Here is an 18,085-nt window from a genome sequence, read left to right as displayed (position 1 = left end):
TCAATTTAACAACGTCATTGCACATTATACCATAGTGGAGAAGTTGAACAGCTATGTGCGCTACGTCAAATTATATATAACGCCTTATTTGAAGTTATCGACTCTTGGTAGAAGTTTTTCATTTTCAGAAAAAAAAATTAAGTAGTTAATGATGGTGCAATACAGTTAAAGGACATTCTTGCTGGGACTTATACTTTTTGACACGTTAAGTATATTAAATAAAAACTAGGGTTTAAATGGTGTATGTTTAAGTTTATTTTTCATTAAAATCTTAATTTACTAAAACGATCCAACTAAAATAATATTTGATAAATGGTTCATAGATACACGATTAATCGTTGTTTTCATATGAAAAATAAGTAGAATGAATATACAAAGAGAAAGGAATAAAAAATGTATCAAATTTGCTGAAGATTTATGTCCGACTTCTCTTTTTCGATATTTATATTTACTGTTTTAATAGTTATAATAAAGATTTATACATGTTTATACTTTAAAGTCGTAGATTTTTGTTTGTTGTAGTTTGAGGGTTTTTATTAGATAAGAAAAATGTACAAACTCAAAATATACGCATCACATTTGTTAAGAATTCACCCACACTTTTCATTGATGTACCAAATAATTTTAAAATGATTTAGTTTTTTTGTTTCTACATTACATTTTTTGCTGGATTATTTAACCTAGTGGTAGAAAATATAGAAGCAATGTATTAAATGATAATTCAAAAACGTTAAAAATGCATTCTCCTACATACCCGAAATTCTGGCAAAAGCCAATGAAGATCTTTCATAATTATAACATTTGCCAATTTGGGCACAGATACTGGACTCATCAATAACTATGCTCTCAGACAAATGCATGATACTTTTGCCGTAAACTTGAACCATTTCCGAGCACTGAAAAACATGAAAAGTAAATTGTATAAATTTTTCCGCTGACACAAAAACAACTTAAAGTTTAACTTACAATCTTATAATATTTAGCTGGTACATTTTCACATGCAATTTCAATCAAATCGCTGACGCCAATTGCATCATGTTCGGTATGTTTTCTCAAATATGGCAAAAGTGAAGAGGATGCACCATGACAAACTCCGCACTCAATAACTTCATCTAAGAAAATGGATAAATTTAAAGTGTTTTGTTTATTTTATTCATGTCTTCTTGTTGCTACCTGTAACCACTTCGCTTAGGCCTGCAAAGCACAACTGCATACGTTGGCAAATTTCTTTGGGTGGTACACTGCCAATTAGAGTAATAATTGCGTTGGCATATTGCTCTACAAACTTATCGCAGCTCTTGGCCACTGTTTTGGGCATGCGATTGCAAATACTTTCAATGGCACGTTTAATATCTTCCTGTTCGGTTTTATTCTTCAATTCGGTTTCCAATTTTGTCATTACAAATTCACACAGTACACATGTTGGCGGTTCTTGTATGGTCATCGACTCGTCCAAGCCACTGTAGCGATCATTTTTAGCCAAGACAACGTTCTCCTGGGGCATAGCAATAACATCGTATTTCAAAGCTTCATCAATTTCCACTAGAATATAGAAATGCCAATGTAATTTATTTCCCTTAAATAAATTACAAATACTTACAGTCTTCCTGTTCACTGAAAAGACATAGACCCAATTCGGCACAAATTAATTTCGGATCCATTTCTTTCAATAAAAATTCAGCGATTTTGTCACCATATTTATCCACGTATTTATGGCATTTTGGTCGCAAATTTGCACGCATTTTTTCGCATGACCTTTCCAAAGCTTTCTTAATGTCATCCTATAAAGTAGAAATTTTCATAGATTTAATATATATTTGTAAATGTTAAAGTACAAGAAGAAATGAAGTGAGGTTATATTATAAATAAATTGAAGTTTAAAATGTAATACATATGAACTGAAAAGAATAACTAATAGGTAGGGATACTACTACAAAAAAAAAAACGAATTATTATCGACGTAAATTTAAGACTATCTGAAATTAATTTTTCGAAAAGTTGCAAAGGAGTATACAAATGAATTTGACTTCAAAAGAAAGTTCAGTATGTGTCGTTTTATGGTCTGAAACCACGTTAGAAAAATATCTAGCACATATGTGGGAAATGTTATATTAAAGAAACCCATTCGTATATTACCTCAGACATAATGACATTGGTAAACTGTTTAAAAACAATTACATAATTACAGAAAACAAACAAAAAACTAACTCTTACCTTTGTGGTTTTCTTATTGATACGTTTTTCGGCTATTTTCACCATTTCTTCACACAACAAACAATTGGGTGTAATACCTTCATTATGCTGTTGGAATACAATTTCAACAGGCATATCTTCGTTGTTAACAATTTCGTTAAATGCTAAAAAGACGGAAAGCTTTAAAATATCCTACTCGTTTGTTTTTTCTAGGTTACGTACACATATCATTATCGATTTCCTGGCTGGAGCTATCGTCTTCAACACTAATACCTAGTTCTTCCAAATAGTTATTTGATTTGGGGCACAATTTTAGGGCAACACAAATCTCTTGGGGTTTAAAGTCGCTAATAAGCATATCGATCAATTCCGAGGAGTAGGTATCGACAAAATCAACACATTCGTTTTGTAGTTTTTGTGGCAAATGATTGCACAAATTGTCCAAAACATTTTTAATGTTTTTCTGCAAAAAATAATAGGGGATTACAGTTATTAAAGATATATTAAAATAAGTGGCATTACCTTTGATTTGTCACCCTTGATCTTTTCTTGGGCTTGTTCGACAGCAAACAAACATAGAGGACAAGTGGGCTTATCTTGTTCATCAGTGGCTTTGGGTGAAAACACTTCCATGTCATTATGGTTTTCATGATGTTTTGGACACATTTGCATCTTCGGGCATATTTCAACGGGATTCAAACCTTGAATCAATAGAGCCACTACAGCATCTCCATACATATCGACAAAATCATCACATTTGCCACGAACACTGGCAGGTAGTTTTTCGCAAATATTCTTAACGGTACGTTTGATTTCATCTTCGGTAGATGGCGTGGCCAAGGTTTCCTGAATGAAATGCAACAGATATTCACAAATGGTACACAATTCTCCATTATTGACAAGTTGGAAGGGATTAGCAGCACCCATCAAATGATCAATGGGTAAAGTCATAGCTTTGAGTTCTTCTTGGGTAAATTTGGGTTCATGGGCACCCAACTTCTTGCGTATGGTTATTTTTACTTCAGCTGGTGGTATGGCTGGCAATAATGGCATTATATCACCCTTATACATGGAATTGGAACCTTTGGGACAAACTCCAATGAGGAAACAGGCACCATTGGCGTCTAGATTATCAACCAAAGATTTGTATATAACACTGTAGTATTGGTCCACAATACTCAAACATTCTGCTTTAAATCCTTTAGTTTGATTGCAGAGTCCTTCCATGACCTGTTTGAATTCTTCCATTGTTGTATTGGCCACCAGTAAATCACGCAAATGATGTACCAATTGTTGACACAATTCGCAAGGAACATCATCGTTACCGGGAGCCATAAGATCAACGGGTTCTTCTTCTTTGGGATCTTCAGGATGTTGATGATATTTGGCAGCACAAACGCCGGAGATGTGACATACACCAGCAGGTTCAAGATTCTCTTTAATGTGATCATAGATATCATTGAAATATGTCAATACAATATTGGCGCAAGCATCCGAGAATGATGACATTTCACCGCAAAGATGTAACATATTTTCCAAGATATCATCACGATTGCTTGAATGGAATTTATTGGTCATTAGTGTGGCCATATTGAAACAATTGCCACAGGTTAAAGATGCCTTCTTCTTTTCGGGTGCAGATGTTGGCATTGGTTTCGGAACAACTTCGACACTTGAGGAATCTTCTTCACTTTCACGTAATGTTCCATCGAAAGCAGCGGTATAATATTTATGAAGAAGCTTATCGATTTCGGCGTTGTTGCAGAGGCCAGCAACGGAACAGACTTGCTATAATGAAAAAAATAATAATGTTGCAGTTTTTTTAATTCTTGTACAAATAATATAAGCTGTTATTAGATTATCAAGGCTGTAAAGATGGATTTATAAGAATATCTCACAGAGAAAATATATATAATAATAATATGTTTTAATTTGATTCATTCCTTAAGACTACAAATCGAAAACCAACTTACATCTGGATTCATTTGCGATGACAAAGCCTCAACCAATTCTGGTATGAAATCATCGGCCAATTTGCAGCATTCCTTCTTGACAATCTTAATAGGAATCAAATTACATGATCCCTCGAAAACTTCTTTCAATTCTTCCATAGTTTCATTGCTACGCAATTGATCACGAGCTTGTGTCACCATATCTTTGCAAATCTGGCAAATGGAATCATTATCGACGGGTACCTGATGACTTTCCCAAACCGTTTGAATACAATGACGTACAGCATTACAACCTTTAGCATTGCTGAAAATAGACAAAAAACAAAGGAAATCAGAAATTTGCAATAAATTTTCTTTAAAAATAGCAACAAAGAAATTCTACAAAATATCTGAAAATAATAACTGGCATATGATAAGGCGCTCAGCCATCACTTGTAAAATGCAAGTAAACACATTAAACTTGAATGTGTGCCGATAAGATAAAGATGGGTGCCCTTGTTTTTCTATGTTTGTAGAAGTACTGATTTTAGAGTGATATACTTTTGAATGAAAAATAATCCTTTAGAAATTAATGACGAAATTTCAAGGTAGTGTGATATCAGAAAATTGGATGAAAAGGAACAAATTTTGACTGGAGTACTCAAAGTATACGGGTTACAAACGAAGGTTGTTACAGTTGGTAGAATTCTACCAAAATGGGTAACTTTTTTCAGTGATCTTAACTTCGATTTTGTTTTGGTAACTTTTTAAGATGTAAAATCTCGTTTCCGCATTTTTCATTAATTACAAATAGATCATTGCAAAATAAACATTGTGAAGTTATGCCAAATTATTTAACGGCGTCATGTTGTTCTATTGTTTGTTAATAAATACTATCTTTGAAAATTGGCGCAATAAAAGAAATTTAATCAAAGTGTGAAAATCTTAAACAAATTAAAAATATTGTTCAGATTGACTTCTGCATGGATAAGTAAGTATAAACACTACTCTTTTATTACAAATATATTAAAATATATTTTTCGCCTATTTTTATCATTAAAAAACAAAAACTGGTCAAGGACGTGTTAGTTTTGATCAGTGACCATTGAACATTAAACTTCCAAGGATCATCGGTAAAAAAATATTGAATGCGTAAAACAAAATATTTGACAAGATGTATATTTCTTACAGAAATTATGAGAAGCAGCAGTTTCCTTGGTTATCGGAAAAAACAGGACAATGTTACTGTTCAGTCTGCGAAATGACATTAGTTAATCATTTGTCACATTTGAAGAATCACCCAACAACAAGTGCTTGGAACAGAGGAAAAATCAAATTAAATTTGACCAGTGTTTTACCGAGGAGCAGAGATTTTTGAATAAGAAAGTAATGGAGGCAGGATCGACATTAGTGATGTTTTGAATTTCCCACAACCTGCCCTTCCTCTTAATGGATTCTTTGGATTTCCGGGAAAGCTGTCCAGATTCTCGCATTGCAAAATTAATTAAATGTGGGCGAATTAAAGCTGCTCATTTGGCTGAGACTTTAAGAAAGCCTGTGAAAACATAACATCAACAATGCGGTCCTCAAAATGTTCCCTTATTGTTGATGAAACAACGAACGTATCGGATCATAAATGCTTGGTATTGGTCGTGAGGCACTTTGACAAAATTTCTAAATCAATCAAGGACAGGTTTTTATCTTTACTGGAATTGGTTCAAGCTGACGCGAATTCCATGTACGAAACAATCAAGTGCTTTTTCGATCTGAATAATATATCCTTAGAAAACCTAATTGGTTTGGCAACGGACGAAGCAAGCACTATGACTGGAGAATTAAATGACTTAAAAACAAAATTTATGCGTGACATAGATTTATTTTATATACAATGTACAATGTGTTCAAGCTATGCATCCAAGAAACTACCACTGGATGTTGAACATCTGTGCAGAAAAGTACATTTTTTCACAAATTTACACAATGGAGACATCTTTCTTCATTAAAAAATTATCTCAATGAAGGAGTTGATATTTTATCATTCGGGCAAAAATAATTTTTATAAAAACGGACTTAATGAATTAAGCTTTAAAGCACTGACTGATTTGATATTTCATTTAATGTGCCTTCCACATAGCTCAACAGCAGCAGAAAGAACATGTTTTAACTTAAGTTTAATAAAAACCAAACTCGGAAACAGATTAGAATTTAATTCTTTAGACAATGGCTTCAGCTAATCACCGACATTGTCTTTGGTCAGGAAAAGATTATTTTAGAAACTGAATGCAATATTAATTAATTTATTTAAATTCGTACACATAATGAATTAAAATATTTTTTGTTCTAGAATGCATTAAAACCATTTATGTTATGTTTTGTTATTAATAAAAGTTGTTGTTTCCGGAAATGTGGCAACCGTGTTTGCAAGCGCCAGCGAGTTGCTCCTGTTTGAAAAATATGAGTGGCACTCAAAATGTTCCAAATAGAGTTCACTCTAAGAATGTAAAAATTGTTTTTTGCTGATTTGTGTGTTCTTTTGTGCGAAGAAGCAAAATGTTGTTGATGTTGTTATGGACTAAGGAAAAAAGAAAAAAAAAACAGCAGAATGTGCTGCAATGTAACGGCGGATTTTGTACCAAAACAACAAAAACAACCAAACTAGCATATGCTTTGTTGGTTGAAATTGCCGACAATGTCCTTCAACGTATTCATATTTGTTTCGTTTGCAGCGGTGGATCGAGAAAATACACATACTTAAAAATAAAAAATGCGGTATGACGAAAGGCGTAACCAGCAAGAGTGTCATTGTCTACCAAAGTGGATATCGAAATGCTTCACAACTATTTACACATCACAGCCATAGGATAAATCGCGATCGTAATGAATCTGTAATGACCCGAGTTTTACTTGTCCATTACACACCAGAAATATCTACGTAAATATTTGCAATGCAGAGAAATTTATGTTAATGCACCAACGATCTTCTTTAATGATCTACAAACATCGTCAATAGTGAACACTGTGAAAATAGTGCATCAACCGACGGTGTCCGGAGCCACAGATGGTATCGAACAGCAAACGAAAATGTCCAAGCCAAACTTTGGTTCTACTTAAAAAGCCTTTACGGCAGTTCGGATTTGTTTAATTGTCAAAGTAATCCAACAAGTCTTCGTTCTATAGGTTTATGAGCAAAAAAAAAAAAAAAAAATAATAATGTGTTGCAGTTTCTGCCCATATTGGGCAGAAACTCCAATAATTAATAAACATTCTTCCAATTTTTTTTCCAAATCTAATTTAAAATTTCGTTGGGGAACCTTCGATGCCAAACAAACTGTTAAAAAAAGCAAATCCGAGCCGACAAATCAGTTGATTTCACATTTACCACAGTTGAGATTTGGTTAATAGAATCTGATTTTTATGTAAATTATAAATATTATGGCATATTTCCATGTTAATGTAAAAGTTTTATTTAATAAAATTAATATTGCAGTTGTTGTACAAAAGAGCATTTTAAAAACTGCTAAATTAAAACTTAAACTGTTCAAATTAAAACTTTTATTGAACCTAAAAGCACAGCCACTCATGGCTCCAGTAGCATATTTCCAGGGTGATAACAGTGGAATTTCTGTAAAGAATTTGTTTATGAACACAAACAGCTGAAATAATCATTTCATGTGAAAAAATGTATATGCCGCACAATGCATTTTTTTAACATATATTGTTTTGAATGGGATAAGAAATGAATCACAAATAAAACATACAAACATAATAACGAACAAATGTCATGTACGATAATATTACATTTATATATCCAATCAAAAGCAGGCATGTATTTGAAAAATGAATGACAAATCCATTGTCCGTCCCATGAAGCGAAGATTAATAACACTTTATAAAGACTACAACAAATTCGCAAAATAACTCATAAAATGATAAACAGAGGTTTGAACTAATATATAAATTTTAATTGGGTTGGGTTTTAAATTTCCTTAAATAGACTTCGTTTTCAATATTTTTTACGAATGCAATCAGTTTCAATTGTTTGGACATTTGATACAACAAACAAACGCAAGGCAAATCTTATTTGTGTATATATTTCCGATTTTTGTTTTCTGCACGATAAACGAGAAGCTGAGACGCATGAAAAATGCTTACATATACATGAAATAGTTTATCCAGTCTTGTCTGAATTCCATTATTTGGTCTGCTTCTGTTTATTATTGTCTACATATTTTATATTACATTGCAAGTAGCGGCTAAGTTGATTAAATAAAAGTATGATTATTTTCTTTGTTTTAATTTTAAGATAACTTGCTCAAAAGGCTAATGGACGATAGATAATTTTTTTTAAAGAATCAAAATTAAAAATGAATTTGTTTTCCTTTGATAAAGCGTGGTACGACAAATTTTGGGAACCTGATAAAATTATTTGCAATTTGGCGAATGCATTAAGAATTTGAAACCAATTGCAATGCAACGAAATTAGTATATACCCTAAAAATGTTTTTCTATTAAGTACAGTTTTTTATATTTAGTTCGGCTAAGACAATTACTTCTTGTCATTCACCTTGTAATAGAAACACGTGATATTTCATTATAAAAGGCAAACACCAATATGATTTAAATAAACCTTTAGCATTTATTCTACATAGCAAATTTCATATATTTTCCTTTTTTTAAACAATAATCCAAATTCGGAGTCCGGCTATGTAGCGGAATATGTCTTTTGCACCAAAATTTTCCAAAACCCCTTTAAAAGATAAGACTTCTAAGAAGTTACTTTGAAAAGTGTTCGCTATCTTGATGTGGTAACCGGCTTTTGTTATGGCAAAGAGAAACGGCTCTTATAAAAATGAATGAATCTAAAATCTTGGTAACATTAAATGGGCAAAATGTAATCCTTATTGAACCGTTAATGAAGTTTAATACTAAACGCATTTCTTAGAAATGTTGTATTGAAAAATCTGACCTTAAGAGTTCTTTTATTATTTATTATAGTTTTTTTTTTTTTCTTATCCGGTACTTTGATAAAAATTCGGTAATTATCTTTAGAAAAATGTTTGAAGTAAAAGATCCAAACAATCAAATCAAGCGTCCAATATACACATAGACTTCTAAATTCCCTCATATAAATTAGTCGACTTAATTGTTGGTAAATAAAAATAATAAACACATTTACTTAAAGCGATTCAAACCGCCCTTACGCATTTGCACAACAAACAAAACAAATACACATATGTAACGAATCATTTATACATATCGAAGCCAAAAGGCAATATATTAGCTAATGCCGGTATATCTTAGTCATCAAAAAACTGAAACAACAAAATACAATAATTGAATTAAAACAATTTCATGTAAGATTCACATGACAAAATGCAGTATGTTAATTAGAAATACAGCACCATTTCCTCCCTTCACATTCTGCATCTTCCTCTCAAAGTAATACAAATTACCAATGACTTATTGGTGGTCTACATCGTAATCTTAAAAGGAAGTTGTCCAAGAGAAAACAGATCATGTCTATGAACTAAAAAAATTAATTTCAAATCATTTGTTAAATTGTATTGCTATTAAACACAAGACCAGCATGTTATACACACATACATATATTCTGGTGGCTTCTTGTTAGACTACAAAGAGGTTATCGACAAATATACCATTAATACGATTTGTGCTAATTTTCTTGTTTGTTATGTGATTTGTATTGTTGTTGGTTTTACAATAAGAGCAAATAAGAAATAAATGAAAAATGCGCAAAAATGCACTGCATTATTATTTTAATTATTTACTTTGTCGAAAAAAATATTTGCATCGAGAAACAAATGTGAAATGTGTGGTTGTAATAAGATCGGCAACACAAGCAAATCCTTTGACCAACTTTCCATTTCATTTACACCAAAAGGTCGAACGTTTCACCCACATGAAATGGCATGTGATTTACTTTGGTCGAAACCCTAAGATGTTTGTTCAGTGTGCTCCAGCCAGGGGTGAGAGGACACAAGGTAGACAACACAGTGATTATCTCAATAGGTCAATCAAGTCCAACTATCCTGGAGTCTTTTAATATTATCACAGATGGCTCGTCCAGCCATGTTATGTTATTGCATTGGCCAGCCAAATTAATTATTAACTGGTGTAATACTCAGTTTGGCATGCTGAATCTACAGGCAAGCGGTCGAGGTCAATCCACGCCCTCTTTGAGATCAACTACGAGGAAGAAATATATATAACCTATTGCAACTCTATGAACACTAAAAAGAGACGGACCCGAAGTAGGTTTTCACCCAGAAAAGAGCTCTAATCTGTTCACATCAGATTGCGTGAGGTTCTGACTAAACGCCAGTTGATACATGAGTGATTTGTTCTCACTCTTATTAATTCAACATTAAACTTAACCTTTGGAACTGACATGACGGATGATCACCATAAACCCTTTTTGATATTCAGATCATTCTTATTTGTAAATTTACTAAGTGAATCCAATGGACGTTTAATCTCCAAGTATAGCTGATGTCTTTGAAAGAATAACAACAGCTTACTATTATTCTTATCAGTTTCAAATTGATAATTACTATAGAATGCATGGAAATCACAAAACAAATGAAATGACAAATCTAGGAATGAGTCTACCAAATCTAAAACAACGACAACACATATATTATTTGTGCGGCAAAAATGACATTAATATTTTCATTTTTTTCTTTTGTTTTGGCGAGGACTGTTGATTGCTGTGTTATTGACCAGCCTAGTTGTTTTTTCTTCTTCTTCTGGAAAAAAATTGTGTAGCTTAACCAAGCTATTTTTATAATTTTTCTTTCCAGCAGCAGTACAACACAAGAAAGGAAAAAAATAAGTAGAATTTTTTGGTTTTTCTGCAAACAATGGCCGCTTGTCGGTCGGTCGATGGGGCGTTGCAACAAATGACTACGCAATTTTTTATACATAGTTAATATTGATATTGTTGTTGTTGGACATTACAAATACAAACACATTTAACATAGCCTGTGGAAATGAACTACTCAAGTACAAACTTATCTGCTATTCTGTGAAGAAAAAACTTACGTTATGTTACTGCACCAATATGTAGGACCCCAGGTACATTTGTTTGCACCCACCAATTGTTGTTGGTGTACAGGAGATGCATTAATTAAACCCAAACCTAGGAAAACAAAGTGAAACAAAGAAAATGAAAATTAATTTTTGTTGATAAGTTTGTCTAAAACGCAAAAAGTTGTTGTTGTTGTTATTAGTAATAAACTCAATTATTTTGTTTTTAACAAACTCACACGCACACACTAACAAAAATACGGAAAATATTCGCGAAATAACAACAACAATATGCATTATCTATGACAACGCCATTTGCTAGTGGTGGTGGTGTCGTATTATGATTGGAAGAGGTATTAGTAATAACAAAAACTTATATTTTGTACTTACCCAACAAAGCCACTAGGGCTGCAATGGCACAAAGGCCAAGATTCGTTTGTTTCATGATCGACGTGGTCTTACTCAACTTCTTATACAAATTATTTTCTTAATTTTTCAAATCACAGTAGAAAAAGAAACAAGTACAATTTTTAATTGACCACAGTCGTATTGGAACAATTTCTGAAAATGTTATTAAATCAAACCTCTGTTCACAAATGCACTTCGAATGAATAATAGGGATACGAAAGTCGACTTTTGTTTAATCGATTTTTTAGAAAAAAAATCAAAAATCGATAACAAAAAGTCGACTTTGTGATTTTCCACTTTTTTAAGAATCGATTATTCAAAAGTTGGCTTGCTTTTAGATAAAAAATAACGTTGTCTGGCAAATAAGTAGTTTTTCGTTATTACAAGTTTCATTTTAATAGTAACTGATCGATAAGCAAAAGGTCAGACCTCTTCCCTTTATCTCTTAACTTAAAATTTATGGAATTCATGTTGCCTTATTTTATATTGATAATATGGCAATCACAGCAAACTGTATTCCAATAAAAAAAATGCATAACGCAAATCGTTTATTTTATATTGAAGAACTGAATGGAAGATTTGTATTACGAAAATAAATAAAAAAATCGTTTTGTTTATTTTTTTAACTAAAATGAAGATGCCACTACCAGTGACAACCATGTACATTTACAAATGAGTGCTAATTTTATTGCCATAACTTTGGAAAAATGCATATATTTCAAAGATGTAATAATGAGAAACCGATGATGTGAAATTTATTAATAAAAATCGCACATATATTCATTCATACTTAACAATTCAATCAATTTATTTATTTATTTAACAATTCAATCAATTTATTTGAAAATTTGTTCATCTTTGATGATTTGATGCAATAGAGTCTCATTTCGTCATATAGGCTTTTAAAACATGCTACATTTGCTTTTATTTATTTTACAATGTTTTTTTTTACAAAATTCTTATATTGGCAAACCATAATTTAGGGCGATGATATAAATTTTACAGGTAGCAGCAAACCCCAGCTGCTTTGACTCTATAGTAATACTATTGACACAAGTCATCAAATGACTCATCAGTGTTTTCATATTCGTAAACAATGTGTCTCCCCAATTATTTAAGGTTTTGGAGAAAAACAAGTAAAAAAGCTGTATGTTCGGCCGGCCACCATTCGGAACGAATTTGGTAATTTTCAAAAAATTTAATCCGTTATATTAGGGTCTATACGACGACGTGTACATGGCAACTTTTGTCTTAAGCCCATAAAATATTAAATTTTCTGTCTACGGCTGTAGTATCCATTACGAACTTCAAATACCAAATTCGAAACATTTTCGGTGAATAATGTCGCTTAAATCACCAAAATAGGGAGGCACCCAAGGTAGATGTACTAGGTAATCGCATCAGCCCAGCTGACGGCACCATTAAATGTCAAAACAAATTGTTGTAATGGTGAATTCGCCCTAAATGAATGCAACAACAAATTTGTTTATATTATTACCGCCGCTCGATGTTTGGTTTTCATTCTGAAAAAAGAGACAAAATGCAAGAATGTGAGTGGTTGATCATGGATTTTCAATAACTAAATACTCACCTGATTAATTTTGCGATTCTGTTGCTGGATATTATGTTGTTGGCTATTATTATTATTGAGATTTTGATATTCATATGCTGTTGTTGCTGCTATTGAATGTATGGCCTTTGGAGTGTTGGTGCCCTGTATAGAACGATATTGGTGTTGTTTTTTTTCTTTAAAATCATTTATTTTCTATTGAATATACTTTGCGACGTTCGTTTACGACAAGAGGCACACAAAATGAAATGTAAACAAACACCTCGTTTCTGATTGGTTGAAACAAATTTGCCGCAACCTTTAAATGTCATGGCGAATCTATGTTTTTTGCCTAGATGTCAATTTTGACATTTGAAGGTACAACAAAAGTTGCTTTGTTGTAGCAATTCGCCGATGCGGTTACCTGTTAGATCTACCTTGGAGGCACCATTATATGGGTCTATACCAAACCGTGGGCCAACAATACCAAAAGTCCTGCAGACATAATATACATTTGAGTAAAAGGTTATGAAACTACTTCATTTCGTTCGGTGATTTCCATAGACGGACGAACAAAATATCCATAGTCGGACTGCATGACTGAAATATATATACAAACGTCGGGACGGCGCGTACGCCATTCCCGGCTACCAAAAATTGCACGCACGAGTTATTCACATTAGGAATAATCGCGGAGGTCAACTCAGCCGAAAGTGCAATGGCCAAGCCTCGCTCCGGGGGAACCGCCTTCATGATCACGGTAACCCCTACGCCAGGTAAGTATGCCTTGCTCAGCCATTGATAAACTACTTATGAGTCATGTCGTAGAGAGTGAATGAGAATTTGTACAAAGCAACAAAACACAACAGGAATAACATTTGTCAACGAAATAAACATTTTCACAGTAGAATGAGATTTTGTCGGCTCAATATGACACATTGTACAAAAAACGATGTAAAAACAACCCTCTGTTGAATATGTGTAGATTTGTGGAATAATACAATGAACAAGTTGCAATCCATTGGTACCATGGTAGAAGAATTCAGGTAGATGCATCAACATTGATATGGCGAAAATTTTTGAATGTTCTTTCAAATATAAGTAGATTTTTATATGTTTTTTTACACGACGTCATTCTGCGGTTGTTATAATTTGCGTTTTTCAACAAATTTTAGAAATTTAAAAAATTTTTCATTCAACCTTTTCAATTCCAAAGTTGGCTTGACAGCTCATTGTCCCAGCAGCTGTGTCGATGCGTCTACCTATATTCTTCTACCATGATTGGTATATTGGTATACATACAACATACAGAGATCGCCAAACGAAATTATTCGGTGGAGAGGGAAATTAGATAGACCATAGTTCCTTCCGTCCGTCCGTCTGTCCATGTATTTTTGTAAAGAAAATGCAGGTCGCATTTAGTATTCGATTGAGATGAAATTTTCTAAATAACATTTGTTTGGCTCATGAACGAACCCTATTGAAATTGATGAAAATCGGTCTAAATTTATATATAGCTTCCATATATATCTTCATCCGATTTTAGGTTTCTTGTACACCAAATGGCTAATATAATTCCAAATGGTGTGAATTTTACTGCATCCGACCGAATTCAGCCTACAAGCATGTGCTTCAAATTTGGTGAAAATCGGTTCACATATAGCTATAGCTCCCATATATATGTTTCATCCGATTTTGGTGTTGAAGTCCCCTTACATTCGCTATATGCACTTCACAAGACTAATATTTAGCACCAGATATCAGATACAGGTTCAGATTTGGATATAGCTCCCATATATATCTTGATCCGATTTTAGGTTCCTTGTGCACCAAATGGCTAATTTCAGCCCAAATTGATTGAAATGTTTCACTTCCAAGCAAATTCATTCAAGAAGTTAATACTTAAACATTGGTGAAAATCGCTTCAGATATAGCTATAGCTCCCATATATATGTTTCATCCGATTTGGTGTTTAAATCTCCAACCATAATCATATTTTGTACCAGATATCTCATAGAGCTCAGAAATGCCCAATATAAATCTTTATTTTACGAGAGCTGTACTAAATATTATAGTGGTGAAGGGTATCATATAGTCGGCCCCGCCCGACTTTTGAGCTTTCCTTACTGGTTATTTATTGGCATAATCAACTATTTTTTCTTTCTTTTTCTGGCCATCATATGAGAAACTTTTCAAACCATTTTGAAAGTATTATTTTCAATCTTTCAAAATTGTCGTTGAAAACTTAAACACAATCCTTTTTAAACTGTTTAGAGCAGAAACTCCTCAATCATCCAGATGACTTTGGTTTTAAATACTGTTTATATTTTTGTCAAAATATTACTTCTTCTACCAAATATGGCAGCTTCTCATTATTTGGCATTTCTTGGGTTAACGTGATGACTATCTATGCTTTTAAACCACATATCGACACGTATGTATGCTACTTACAAAAAATCTCTGCTTACCAGTATTTTCGTTTGAAAATCTCAATTTGGGTTACAACCACAAAAAATCTTGTTTCATTAGAACCTGAAGGTCTTCTAACGAAAAACAAAAAACCTACCGCGAAATTCAAATACTTGAATTGCTGAAGCTGTTCTGAATGACAGATAAAACGACAAAAAAAAAACTGTGCAAATTTTGAACATTGCAAAACTGGCTAGAATCTTTTTATGTGGTGGCACTGCACACTGTCGAGGTCATTAACTTGCCACATGCCGTAGCTTTGCCAAATACTTGTTTCTTATGTTGTAGTTTAGAAACGTTGTTAAGGAATTTATACTAGCACTAACTTAAGGTGCAAGTACATAAAAAGCTTGAAGTCATGGTTAGGTATATTAATGTCAAATTATAATGAAAGACGACGGCAGGATTTTAGTGCCGCTTCGTAATTCCTTCAAGCTTCTTATGTACTTACACCCTTAGTCCTGAATGCCAACCTAAATCAATGATGTATTAACGTACTAAAACATTTTTTTTTAAATAATTATTATATAAAATTAATATGCCTAAGTAGGGAAAAAACCTGGTGCAGTTTTAGAAATCCACCATAAAATAATTGCAGCCGTGTTTAAATAACTCTATGGCCCGTTCTTATATCTTCCCTTTAGAGTCCACTTTTGTTATCCCTTACTTTAGGAAAAGTAAAAGATCGCATTATCGGGTTCTCATTATTACATCTTTTCATTAAAATATATGCATTTTTTACAGAGATATGGCAAACTTTTTGTAAAAGTACATGGTAGTCACTGCTTTTTTTTTCACAATGGCATCTTCATTTTAGTTTGAAAATAATAAACAAAACAAATTTGTAATTAATTTCGGGAAATAAATTTATATTTTAGTTCTTCAATATAAAATAAACGATTTGCGTTATTAACTTCTTTATTTCAATAAATGTTGTTGTTATTGTCATATTATTAATATAAAATATGACAACATGAATTCAGTAAACTTTACGTTAAAAGATAAAGGGAAGATGGTCTGGCCTTTTGCTTATCGGACAGTTTATATTTAAATGAGACTTGTAATAACGAAAAACGATTTATGTGTCCGACAACATCACACCATATATCGGAAAGATGTAATAACCGGCCTATGAACTAGTGTCAAAATGAATTCGTTTAGCAACAGTTTTACCTAAAATTCAATGTACTCGGCCGAGGTACAGTTTCTCCACACAACTAAAACACATATATTTATATGAGACCATGGTAGAACTAAGAAGGTAAAGTCATACAATCATATGTTTACCATGGTACAATACGGAGGTAGAACAGCTTCGTAAAACTACAAAAATACAGCCCTGAGGCTATGCCTGCTTCCTGTCAGAATTATTCAAATTTATATGTAACACGTTAGTTGTGTTCCTGAACCTACATGTTAGTACTAATTCTGTTACAACACGTTCCCGTACTCCAAAAACTAGCAAAACTTGCAGCTCTCTCGAGAAAAAAATGGCCCTGAGTGGTGCACATTTCTGCTTGTTTTATCTACATGAATTTTGTCGAGCAGAAATGTGCATATTATAAATTTGACATATAATTGGCAGGGTTAACAAGTTTAAAAAAGGTACATTTCAATCAAGGTCTAACAGGTAACCGCATCGGCGAATTGCTACAACAAAGCAACTTTTGTGGTCCCCTCAAATGTCAAAATTGGCATCTAAGGCGAAAAACATAGATTCGCCATGACATTTAAATGTTGCGGCAAATTTGTTTCAACCAATCAGAAACGAGGTGTTTGTTTACATTTTATTTTGTGTGCCTCTCGTCGTAAGCGAACGTCGCAATAAAAGTTTTTATTGTAAAACAAATAAGAGTAAAATAAGTATTAATTGTAGTATTGCGATATTTTTTAAACCAAGAAACTTATAATGACTATATTTTACTGGTTTAAACCGAAAGTTTTCCGGAACTGCAAATGACAAGAGTCGAATTCTTGCACTACTTCCCGTGATGTGCTTTGGGTATCTTAGATGTTGAGGCTAACTTAATTCTTAAAGCTGCAATCCATTCTAACCTCCTTCCTTCATTTTCTTTTAATTTTTTTTACTGGTTTCACTCTTAACTTGCTCTTAAATTATTAGAAATATTATAAAAAGGTACTTTTAGGGAAGACAACATAAACAAATTTGTTGTTGCATTCATTTAGGGCGAATTCTTCATTACAACAATTTGTTTTGACATTTAATGGTGCCGTCAGCTGGGCTGATGCGATTACCTAGTACATCTACCTTGATTCCAATGTTCGCGCGTCACAACAAAAATAAAGAAAATCATCAACTTAAAAACTATAGGAAAAACTAATATTTGTCGTGCAAAAAACAAAAAGAGAAAATATGGAGGAACTGATGTATTTACTTTTGGATGATTCCAGCAGTGAAGAGGACTGGCTGAATGAGGAATCAGATTATTAATTATTATTATAGATTATTAATTTTAACTTATCGTCT

At 32.8% G+C, this 18,085-nt stretch overlaps 1 protein-coding gene and 1 non-coding gene across 2 annotated transcripts; both read right to left on the bottom strand.

Annotated features, from left to right (window-relative positions):
• Positions 1-231: 231 nt before the first annotated feature.
• On the bottom strand, positions 232-11,781 carry LOC101888836 (uncharacterized). The gene is made up of 11 exons (XM_005185972.4): positions 11,562-11,781; positions 11,187-11,283; positions 4,167-4,449; positions 2,716-3,981; positions 2,416-2,656; positions 2,215-2,357; positions 1,601-1,781; positions 1,174-1,542; positions 967-1,112; positions 755-896; positions 232-680 (listed from the first exon to the last, which is right to left on the bottom strand). Exons 1-11 carry the CDS (start codon positions 11,614-11,616, stop codon positions 676-678), a joined length of 2,928 nt encoding a protein of 975 aa, XP_005186029.1. The 5' UTR covers positions 11,617-11,781; the 3' UTR covers positions 232-675.
• A 1,966-nt stretch (positions 11,782-13,747) lies between these two features.
• Positions 13,748-13,912, bottom strand: LOC131804801 (U1 spliceosomal RNA). The gene has a single exon (XR_009343281.1). It is a non-coding gene; the product is annotated as a U1 spliceosomal RNA (small nuclear RNA).
• Positions 13,913-18,085: the final 4,173 nt, after the last annotated feature.

This window comes from Musca domestica, unplaced genomic scaffold (genome assembly GCF_030504385.1).
Source record: "Musca domestica strain aabys unplaced genomic scaffold, Musca_domestica.polishedcontigs.V.1.1 49, whole genome shotgun sequence".
In the NCBI taxonomy this organism is placed as follows: Eukaryota; Metazoa; Arthropoda; class Insecta; order Diptera; family Muscidae; genus Musca; species Musca domestica.
This window is presented reverse-complemented; position numbering and strand designations above follow the sequence as displayed.